This window comes from Ipomoea nil, unplaced genomic scaffold (genome assembly GCF_001879475.1).
Source record: "Ipomoea nil cultivar Tokyo-kokei standard unplaced genomic scaffold, Asagao_1.1 scaffold0205, whole genome shotgun sequence".
In the NCBI taxonomy this organism is placed as follows: Eukaryota; Viridiplantae; Streptophyta; class Magnoliopsida; order Solanales; family Convolvulaceae; genus Ipomoea; species Ipomoea nil.
In genome coordinates this window covers 1,705,001-1,716,950 of record NW_017616633.1, presented here as the reverse complement: position 1 = coordinate 1,716,950, position 11,950 = coordinate 1,705,001, and the positions used below count along the sequence as shown (strand labels likewise).

At 38.7% G+C, this 11,950-nt stretch overlaps 1 protein-coding gene across 1 annotated transcript; it reads right to left on the bottom strand.

Moving 5' to 3' along the window:
• Positions 1–7,372: 7,372 nt before the first annotated feature.
• LOC109191326 lies at positions 7,373–7,981 on the bottom strand. Its single transcript, XM_019341940.1, has one exon. It carries the CDS (start codon positions 7,979–7,981, stop codon positions 7,373–7,375), a length of 609 nt encoding a protein of 202 aa, XP_019197485.1.
• Between the last annotated feature and the right edge of the window lie 3,969 nt (positions 7,982–11,950).

Sequence of the window (11,950 nt, the reverse complement as noted above, 5' to 3'; positions counted from 1 at the left end):
TCTCGCGTTTCCGTGTATCGTCCACGACTCTCTTCCACGCCGTCAGTCGCCGTCTTAATCAGCTGCCGGATATGGTCGCTGGGGGGGATCGCGGTGATGCCCAAGTGTCGGGGAACACCGCCTGATGGCTTAGGTCGAGGTATGTTTCTCCCACTTTTCTCCTTTGCGTTATATTTGTTTGGGGTGTGGCGGAGGTGTTTATGCATGTGTGTTTCCTTCACTAGGCGAGGGGTGTGTGGTTGCGGGGTTCTGTTTTCGGTGGTTCACCTAGAGTTGTAATTCATCAGTTTTTTTTTTTTTCTTTTTTTGTTCCATTTTGTGGTATTGGATTGGAAATTAAACACAAATTAGGTATAGGCTGGCTTGATATTATGAAGAATGTTAATATTCAAATATATTTGTCTGTACGATGCCTAATAGTTCGTTAGTAGTGATTAATCTCCAAATTGCATATTGCCTTGAAATAACTGCCGGGCAGAACTCTTACTTGCAGGCTGCAGCCTGAATCTCCTTTCAAGCATAATTGATGTTAATATAATGTTAAGTAGATGTCTAGAATATGCTAGTATGACAGATTTTAGAAACATACAAAGTACATGTTCTTGCAACTCATTTACAAATTTGTTTAGGTTTGTGATGTATGGGTTAGGTGGTTAGCTTCTTTTTCTACTCAGGTGGGTGCACTGCTGCGTACCGATGTGTGCGTAGTTTTTTGTTTTGTGTGAAGTTTGTTTTCCAAGTATTGTGCTAGCTTCATATGCTCATCGGTGTTCTTTATGGGTTTAATTGTATTCTTTTTTTGTCTATTAAATCTGTTTTTAATTATCAGATTATAGTTAAAAGGCAATGTTAAATTGTAATAAAGGATTCCGCAGTGTGAATGTTGGAATGTAAACTACTGTGTTTGTTGTGTGCACGCATGGGAATAAGTGGGTGCATTTGCTGTTTTTTATATGTGCATTGTCTTGGTTGGTTTGTGATAGGGTTGTTTCGGATTGTGCTTTTTGGTCTAGCCAGTTAGCTTTGTATTTTACTAAGGTTTTGTGCAATTCTGAGAGTGGATGTGTGCATAGTTCTTACTTATGTGTGAATTTTGGTTTCTTGGTTCTGTGGTTCCTTCATATGTTCGTCTGTTTTGTTCTTTATGGATTTACTTCTTTGTTCGGAATTGTTGGTGGGTCATATGCTTGTTTGTGTTTGTTCTTTTTTCAGCTAAAAAATCCAGGTGCACACAATCGGATGCGAATCATTCTGGAGTGTCCGATGGTGATAGTGACTTTGTGTCGCCGCCGCCTAGGGTGCTACATTCCAGGATTCAGCAAGAGCCACTACAGGAGGATGCTCCTGAGTATGAGCTGACCGTTGAGGAGGATGCTATGTATCCTAGGGCGAAGATGAGGGGACAATATGTGATATTGGTAAACGCCTTGAAGGTTCTGAGCTTTCAATAGAAGGCTGACATTCGAGAACTTGGGTTTGGGGCGTTGCTTGAGTTCAAAGTTGAGGATGTTCCACCGCGTCTTTTGCGATGGTTGTTGTTTAATTTTGATTCGTAGTTAATGTCATTTGATCTCGGTGGTGGGAGATCATTGGTCGTGAATGAGAGTGATATCGATTTGATTTTGGGGTTTCCACGTGGTCGTGTTAAGATGGTCCAATGGGATAATCTTACGGTTAGCAACACCCTCAAACATTGGAGGGGTCTATTTTAGAAGCAAAAGCACAGGATCACTGCGGCGGAGATTAGTTAGAGGATGGTTGGTGACGTCGATGGTAGACTTTGGTTTAAGTGTCATTTCCATATATTAGTCTTGTCATCCCTAGTATGTTGTATGTGTAACATGTACTCGAACCAGATGTATTTTCACCATTTTGAAGATGTGTCAGGTGTGTGTGACCTAAACTGGTGCATGCTTGTGGTGGACACTTTGGATTAGACGTAGGAAGCGTGGCGTTCTGGTCGGCATAAGTTCTTTCTTGGGCCGGCTGAGTTCATTACGGTATTGTTGCTATTCTTTTCTCTTTTCGTGTTGTGTATGTTCTTTTATTCATTCCAACTAATATCTTAACATTTTATCTTGTATTTTTTTTTTTGGTATTTTTCCAGTTGTTTTATGTAAATCGGGTTGAGCATGGTGCTTGCGCTATCCCTCGGTCTATACCTGCCCTTCGTGGGTGGTCGTCACCCTTACTACGTCACGTGAGTTCTCTAAGATTCTGGGTGGTGGGTTTGGCCTTGGTGTCATTGAGTCCCCGGTGCAGGTTTGTGGGGTGGGGGGGATGAAGGCGATAATATCCCGCCTATTCAATATGGCCCCATGCTATGTGTTTTTTGGTTGTTGGATTACTTATTTTTATGTTATAAGTGTGCACACATCTTGTGCTGCGGGTGCACCTAATATTCAACGTGTCCTCCGCACTTATTCATTTTTGTCATCGTCTTTTTGTTGGGTTAGACATTTGGTGATGTTGTAATTCAAAAAACAACGAAGATAGCGAGAGAGATTTCAGAGTTGGTGAAGCAATGGCCGGATGGTGCTTTTGATGGCGATGTGCATTTACTCTTCCAATCACACAGTTGTGTTACTTCTGTGCACCCTATGCTAGTCTTTTGTGCACCCTATGTTAGTCTTCTTTGCTTGTAATCATTGTGTTTTTTCACTCGTTCACCGTTGCTGTCTGCAGTTTATGTTCCCCATCCTACGCCAGGGCTGTGACAACCCAAAATTTTATTTTATAAATTCAGTTTTGAGAAATTCCAAAATAGCCATTTTCACTCCATTAAAAAAATTTTGAGATAAATTTGGTGTTTGAATAAATTATTTTGAGTTTCATTTTAAATTAATTCAACACCAGAACTTATTTTAATTCCAAAATCCTAAATTTTCGGGTACTTCGTGTACCACGTTTTAAACAGAGAAACCTATCTAAGTGAGACCGGGGGAAATCTGAGAAACCTGAACCAAGTGTTTATATAGAAATCATATTTGGAAAAATCTATTTTGATCCCCAAACTATTTAAAACTATGATTCTAGACCTTAGTCCATGTAGCTTGGTGAATCACAAGACTCCACACTTGTCTGATATTTTTAGAACAACCACCAAATTACCATCTTGCCCTCCACCAATCATTGAGCATCAACCTAGGGTTTAGCACCCTATATAAACTTCACCATTTCATTGATGAATTCCTGATTATCTTTCTTTGTCTCACCAAAACTTTGTCTGCGAAGTAGGAGAAGAAAAACACAATAAGTTTTCATGCACCATTCTCAACCATTTCCTCCTTTTTCTTCCTAGTTTCCACTCCTTTGCTTCCAATCTCTGAGTTTTCTTTCTCAAGCTTTGTGGTGTGGTTTGTTTGGGGAGTTTAGGTGGTGAAGGAGGTGCTAGCTAAGTTGGGAGGAAGAAGAGATCCAAGCTAAAGAGTGAAACCAACAAAGGTATAAACCCATGGACTCCCATCTTAAGTTTGGCTCTGTGAAGTCATTGTTTTATAGGTAGAAATGAGTAGAAATGCTAGATTCTTGAAGCGTTTGAGCTATTAAGTGATTAATTACTTGTCTATGATGTGTTGTAGATGTTTTGGGTGTGCTAGAATTGCCTGAAAATGTTTTGCAGATGAGAAGACACCATCTGGTGCACAGGCAGTGTGCACCAGGAGATGCACCGGCCCCAGCCAACTGCCCAACAAGGGGACCGTTGGCTAGAGCCGTGGCCAGCCGGGCCTAAGGAACGGCCCTAGGAGAGGGCCATTGCCTAGAGCCGGCAAATTGACGGTTCGAGGGGGCGGGCCTAGCTGAGCCTTGCCCCAAGGTCCGTGAGTTGTTTTCTGTGCAGTGGCCGGGCCCTTGCAGCTCAGCTACGTGTCGTTTCGGACCAGGTGTCACGGGCCCTTGTGGCTTGGTACCTTGGGGCCGTCTTGAAGCACGTTTTGGCTTTGATTTCGTTGAATTTGGATTAGAAATGAGCATGTTATAAAAGAATTTGTGATGAAATGCTTCATATAAAAGTTGTTAGAAAAGCATGGCTAGAATGTGTTGTATGTTCAATGGAAATTGAAGCCTATTTTGATGGTAAAAATGTACAGAGTATGTTATTTTGCAACAAGCTTGACTTATTGAATTGTTGAGTTTCACAGCGAATAAAAAGTAGAAGCATATGGTTACAGTAAATGCCATTTTGAGCATATCATGTTTTAAAAGCGCATAAGTGGCCAACGTGAGCCTAAATATTATTTTCCAAAAATCTCATTTCCATGTAGAGCATCTTTATCTTGTCTTTTGAGAATGAGTTGAGAAGTATGAGCATTTCTGTTTGCATAAGTTAAATGTTGCATATATGAGATGCATGAGTGATATATCTATATATATCTATGGTGAGGAAAACCTTGTTTTGGAGGACCCGTTTGGACTACGTCCTCTCGGGATGAAAGAAATGGACATTGTGGTCCAAGTATATGTAACGCGGCGTATTCCCACGTTACAAGGTTGGAAACTGCCCGCCAGGCTTGGAATCCTGGTTAGGGGGTGTGCACACTAAAAGTTCGATACCTGATTCCACAGAGATGAGTTTAGAACCAAGAGAGTGGTTCGATGGATGAGATTGAGCATAGGTCGACTAGAGGCCGTACCTGGATAGGTTCGTTCACACTACGGTGAAGTTCCTACCTCACATCTATTATTAAAGAAAGCGAGTCATTACGACTCTAAGAAAGCGTGTAATCACGACTCTAAGAAAGTGAGTCATTGCGACTCTAAGAATGCGAGCCATTGCGACTCTAAGAAAGAAAGAGCAAGCGAGTCCTTGTGGCTCTAAGAAACTTCCACAGAAAAGTATTCTATTTACAAACGAGTTTATATGTATACTTATCCTATTACACAAGATTGCATTTGAGTATAGTATTGCACGAGATTGCATAATGAGAATGTTTGCACGAGATTGCATTTGAGTATAGTATTGCACGAGATTACATAATGAGAGTGTTTGCACGAGATTGCATTTGAGTATAGTATTGCACGAGATTGCATAATGAGAATGTTTGCACTAGATTGCATATTGAGAATGATTACCCAAGATTGTAGATTGAGCATGATTGCCTTAGTTACATATTGATGTATGATATTTCTAGTTTGCATGATGAGAACTTGAAAGGATGAGAATAATTTCTTATTGATTGATAGCACAAAGTTGCTTGATAAGTTTATGTATTAGCATGAGATGGTTATTGAAATGTTATACAGGATTGGGATTTGCTATGTTAAGTATGCGATAGTATGAGCATGTTGTTAGGTTGATATTGTTGAAGTATGCCTATTTGATATCATAGGTTGCGAGCATATAGAAAGCTTGTAGTTTATCTTAAAGTTTGCCTAAGTGTTTGAGATTGTTTAATTTGAGAATGTGGGCAAATGTTTTTCCAAAGTATATACTGTAGTACTTTACAGGGTGGAGTGTGGTTATACTTAGCTTCGTGCTAACGGGTGTTTTCTACTTGTCTACTTGTTGTTTTGCAAAACCCCTTTCAGGTGGGCCCAACGTTTGAGAGTTGTTCGAATTAGACTAGTTTAGTAGATCTAATAGTCTAAACTCTTGTTTTACCTTATGATGTTATGGATGATGGTTGTATACTTATGTTTTTTTTATGTTTGGTGATAGACAACATGGTGTTTTTTCCCCAAGTGACTTTAATGTAGTAAATTTCGGATGTTAGTTCGAATTGATGTTTAGTTTTATCCTTAGCCTGTGCAATCACCGTGGGAAGGTGGTTGTGGCGGTGACATTCCCACTAGTTTGTTAATTAAGTTTGATTTTCCGCTTCTTAGTTTATCTTAATTTGGTTTTAGAACTGTAATTAAGTTTAAGAAAAGTGGGGTGTTACAAGGGCCACTACTTTCTTCTTTGCATTGATTTTCTTAATTTTCGATATGAGATCATTGACAATTCGACCCTTCAATCCAGCAAGCAGTTGAAATATGGTGATTGTTTGGATGAATTGGTATGGTTTATATTCTGCCTGGTCTTCTACTTGTTTATCTTTTTGTTCTTTGTCTTGTTTTTTAATATTCATTCGACTCTATGGAATTCTGCTGCAATTTCTCATGCTTATGGAATTCTTTAAATGCATTGATTCGGGAAGGCCTTCGATGTGTGCGTGTTTGGATCTGAAGCGTATGCAGATGGGTTGGCATGATGGCAAGAACAAGATTGACTGTGGCATGCATGTTATGCGTCACATGGAGAGTTATTTAGGACAAGGAGTGGCCAGATGGAGGTGTGGCCTTAGCAAAGGTAACACTGCGCAGCTCAAGAAGTTGAGGTTACGATACATCAAGGAACTTGCGACCTCAGAATTCAATCTCCATAAGTGTCGGAATATATGCAGTGCGTATCAGTTTGTGTCGTCTATCTCAGGGGATCCGTAGTGGTCTTTTGTGTGCTTGGGCCTATTGAGTTTTAGGTCATAGTTGTTGTGTTCAGAATTTGGCTTCTTGTTTTATACTTTTAACCACTCTTCATGTTAGTGTTTTTGATGACGTTCTAATGCCTGCATTTTTATCAAGTCGACACTCCTTGATGAAATTCATTCATGGATATTATCTTGTTTAATTTAATACTGGTGGCTAGTTTAGTCTGCGATTATAATGGTACTAAATGTACACATGTATGCACTGTGGTGGTATTCCGTGTGCACAGACTCATCTTTAAAATTCTTAAAATTGCCTACTTCACTAGCAGCTGATCGTTATAGAGTCTAAATGCATGTGTGGCCGTTGGTGGTAAAATATTCCACACTGTATTAGTTCTTCACAATTGCCATGGATATTGGAGTTTGGAATGTGTGCATGCTCTACAACTATGCACAGTAAATATACACGTTTGTGTAGTTCTGTTAAACTGTATGCATGCATCACTAATCGTGGGGTAACATTACAAACCTTCATAGCAGAGACTAGTTCAATATTCTCTTATACGCTTAGTTTTGCATATGTGCATGCACATTCGCTGGAAAAAGTATTCATCCACATCAAAATACATTTCAGCCGTTGGTAGAATCTCAATGTATTATACAGTTGCATTAGTTCATTATATCCTTTACCCCTCAGGTTTGTACTACCGTGTGTGCACACTGGTGTTAAACATTGTGCATTGCACCCAAATTATTACATAACAACCATGGGTACAACGTTTACTAGTTCAATATTGGCTTTCTAGGATTAGAAATAAAAATCGTGTGTGCGCAATGACGTTAAACAGTTTGCACAATGCAATTTAAAAAATAACATCCCTGTGGTAAATTTACAAGGTTGATAAGTATTAAATGTAATTGCAAATGAATTAATTGATCGAATTGTTTTAAACCGTGAGGGGTTATTCGTCTGATATGTCTTTTCTGTTTGGACAATTCTGACTGTCGTGGCCCAGCCGGTCATAGGTAGCGCACGTCCGCACCTTTTTCTTATTTTTTTCACTTACTTTCTCTTTGTTGCTCTTTAGTCTTTTCCCACTTCCTTTGTTCTTTGCTACACTGGGTGGCTTGATTTGGATCTCAGCAGGTGCAGTAGCGCTGAGTATTGATTCAATCACTGTTTGTGGGGTGGTGCTTGCTTTGGTTTGTTGTCTGGCACTTTGTAACCTCCCTTTAAGCTCATGCATTGTTGTTAGCATTGCATCCATTTTGTCTGGGCATCCATTAGCCAAACCCATGTAGTTGTAAAATTCACTCCAAAGTTGGTTGGCAATTGTTCTCAATTCAATCCCACCTTGCGTAGTACTGCATGCTTTCCACACAACATTGTACATTGGCTGTGCACACGCATTCTTTGTCCAACGGGGAACATTATAGCATCCTGGTATTTCTTCCACGCCTTCGTTCTTGAACACGGCCAACACATGCTTACATAAAATTCCTACTCTGTTGAATTTGTTACAATTGCATTCTGTTTTTTGAGTAGCTTTTTCATGCGTTACCTCAAACATGTTTCCACCCTTATCGCGTACAATGTACTTCCGGCCCCATCGTCATTCGTCCTGCAGGTGATTCTGCATGTGAAACTTCCTTCCCATATTTCTTCTTGAAAGTCGTAAAATATGTTTTTGGTGTACATTGCAGCAGCTTGACGTTCTACGACCAATGGGGTCTTGGTTTCGGTGAATGAACTTTCGCCTTCGACGTTCAACTGTTTTTGTTTATGCCTCTATTCTCCTATGGCACGGTTGTATTGCATTAGGAACTCTACCAAGCTGTTGTGTTGATTGGTGAATTTGTCGAAATATCTATTCTCTGATTTTGACCGTGATGTTGTTTTGAGAAGTCCTCCCATGAATATATCTTGGAAATATGCAGTTATCCATGATTCACGCGCCTTGTACATTTGATCAATCCACCGATGTTCAACAAGGTTGTACTCTTTCATTACCTCTGCCCATTTCAATTCAAATTCGGTTGCACGTAAAGTTTCATCCCATACTATATTGTTCAGTGCCTTCCTAAACTCCATGTTTTTTGCCAGTGTATTCCCTACTTTGTCCCCCATTTTTTCCATGATGTGCCACATACAAAATCGGTGCCTTGTTTCTGGCATAATGTTAGGTACTACGACCTTTAATGCGGGGTCTTGATCTGTAATAACACATCTTGGTGTATAGCCCATCACGGTTTTGAAGCTTTTTAATAACCACTCATAGGACTCCACATCTTCCCGTGCAATGAGGCCTGCCCCAAATGTAATGCTTCGTTTATGATTGTCCACTCCTGTAAACGGTACAAACACAAGCTTGTATCTGCAAGGATTATGTTCGTCCGTAATTAGTGCACACACATATAATAGTAATAATAGCGGTGCACACAGAGATACATATAATAGTAACAAACTTTTATCTACCCACCACAGTTACCAATTGTTTTTCAAATCCATTTTAGTTATACCATGCACACAGGGATTTAATGGTGTGCACACTATGAGATACATATAACAGTAACAAACTTTTATTACCGACCACAGTTACCAATTGTTTTTCCAATCCATTTTAGTTCTGTCATGCACACATGGATTTAATGGCGTGCACACTATGCCCAATGTAAATTTGGTCACAGGTTAACATATTTTTCAAACACTCCAATTTTTAGTTTTACTAAAAACACCTTATGTGTTATACCAAGCGTTCAGTATTTTGCAGCTATGCACGCTTGAGTGAAGTTAATATTCATTTGAACTGTACAACAATTTCATACATTTCAACTATACTAGTTGTTCTGCACTCAGAGATATGCATATCCGCACACACATCTGAATGATAAGTAAATAATCTCATTTTTAAACGACACTCAGATATTCCACTCCTATTTCCAGTCATAAGTAAATAATCTAATTTAAAAAACAACGCATACAGTTTTACGTAGCCATGCACGCATGTTAGAAGAGAAGATTAACATGTATTGTAAAGAATTTAATTTAATTCAACTATTTAAATCGGTGTGATATGTACATGTTCGTGCTCTACGTTGCGTCGAATGACATCACATCTCCAAAACATGCAAAATTCTACCGGGATATCGTGTCTGTCCAAAATAGCCTGCATAGCTACCTGTCTTCGTTGAGATCAAAATCAAAGTACAACTCTGGTTCCATCTCTTTACTTTTGTACATGTCTTCTACGACCATCTGTGCATCTGCTCCAGCAATATAAGCCAACAAGTCCCTCCTAAAATTGCAGAAATCGGTGGATGTTGCTCCGATATCTGAAAAACTTCCAACCATTTCCTTGTATAGCCTCCATGATTTTGTGGAACCAATGTTTGCCCTTGCGCAGTTTGCCACGAATATTTTGTGTCCAATATCTAACTTCCTATTTGTTTTAAGAAATGGCCTCCCAATGTCAGAGCATAGGCAGTGTGTGTGCCATAGCTCAAGTGCATGGATTTTATTCCAACCATTTCCTTTTTTTTTTTTTTTCGGTTCGGGGTTGTTTCCTTTGTTCGTGACCACGCTAGTACCCACTTTTTTTTTTTTTTTTTTTTTTTTTTTTTTTTTTTTGGCTTGTATCCTTCCCATGAACATAAAATGTATTTTATGTGAACTGCCCTTCCCTATTCCTTCGCTTCGTGCCGAGTCTGATATCGAATCTGGCGATGGTTGAGTATGCCCGGTAGAAGTCTACTCCGTTTTATAGTGATGCAAATTCTTGCCCAACGTACGTGGTGGTTTGGCTTTTGCAGTTAGGTAACCACTGTTTCGTTCCATCGGGTAATACGACCATGTTTCACTCTGTTGCTTCCTCTTCACTATGTTGTGCTCCTATACATCAGAAATGGGAATTTTGTGCAAATAATAGTACAATTATTCGCCAATGGTAGCACTTTTAATATTACGTACAATATAACAAACAAATCTGCGAAAGCACATGTGTTCAAACTATGGCCTCCTGTGTGCATACTAGCCTGTTTCTATGTGCACGCTTAGAACATATATGTTCATGCAAAACTCACCACATCACACTCTCTCCATATTTTTTTCCCCAGATTTCAATTCACAAAATTCAACTGCCTACCATACGATTGCGTCAACATGCAGACTTTCATTTATTCTAACACCCAAAAATTAATATTCAAGCATCGCCTTTGAGACTATCAGTGTTAACACTCCATTCATCACCACGCTTGTGTGTGCATGTGAGACTTTAATCGTGTGCACTCTTAAGACCTGAACGTCACACCCACGTCTCAAACGTTAAACGTATTCCATAATTTCTAATTTTGTAGATTTGTAAACAGAGTTTGCAAAAAAACTTCAATCATGAGTATGACCCTATTCAAATATGCTTTTAGTTTTACTCGTAAATTAATTAAAAACACAAACCGTGCTTTACCACTCAAACTACAAACGATATACGCGTTGTACTTACCTGGGTTTGGAGCGTCCATGGAGTCCGGTATGGCGTTGTATTGAATGCGACCTCTTCGGTTGTCCATGGTTGCACGGTCGAAGTTTTTCTCGTTCGTATGGAGGTTTCCGTTGGCAGTAATGGGATGTCTTCAAATCCTACCCAATTTAAACTTCCTTATTTGTAGCATATCATACCAATCTATTCTATTCCTTTTCTAATCACTATTCTTCCGTTTATAGAGTGTGCATGCATTCCCTATATTACCCTTCTCTACGTTAATTGTGAATCCGTGTGAGAGTAATCAGCCTTCATCTAGTCCATTGATCCAATCACATCTTGTGGCTAGAGTATGTCCACACATTTGTATTTTAAGGGGGTTTGCATTTGAATGCAAGCCTATATGTGTGTGTGTGTGTGTGTGTGTGTGTGTGTGTGTGTGTGTGCGCGCGTACGCGCTTTGGATTCCATGAGAACACACCCCAGGAGAAAACTAAGAACAAATTTCAGCTTTACATTTGTAAAAATTCGACGATTTTGATAATATTTTAAAATGGTAGCATTTTCGTAATTATCATCAACTTCACTATGCAAACTTGAGCACTTAAATATGCAATCTTTAACAACTAAATATTCAAACCTTGTAAATTTTATAAAATCAATGAAAAAGTTAAATTTTAAATCCAAACCATAAATGCTAAACCCTAAGCAGTTAAAAAGTGCTCCACTAAACCAAATAAAACTAAGATTTAGTCATAAACTCTAAAATTGTAACCCTAAGTGAAATATACTTTCGCATTTTTTCAAGTGCAATCATTTAATATTAAATATGCAAAATATTAATACTAAATGTGCAAAATATTAATATTAAATGTGTGGAAAAGTATGAAAATTGCATATTTTAGTGTTCAAGTTTGCATAGTAAAGTTGGTTATAATTACGTCCGATTTTTGCAGATAAAGCTGAGACTGGTTCTTATTATATATATATATATATATATATATATATATATATATATATATATATATATATATATATATATATATATATATATATGTATAGTAT

What these genes read in the sequence shown, in the direction of transcription:
- LOC109191326 (XM_019341940.1), bottom strand. Translation starts at nt 7,981, where the DNA reads ATGTTTGAGGTAACGCATGAAAAAGCTACTCAAAAAACAGAATGCAAT.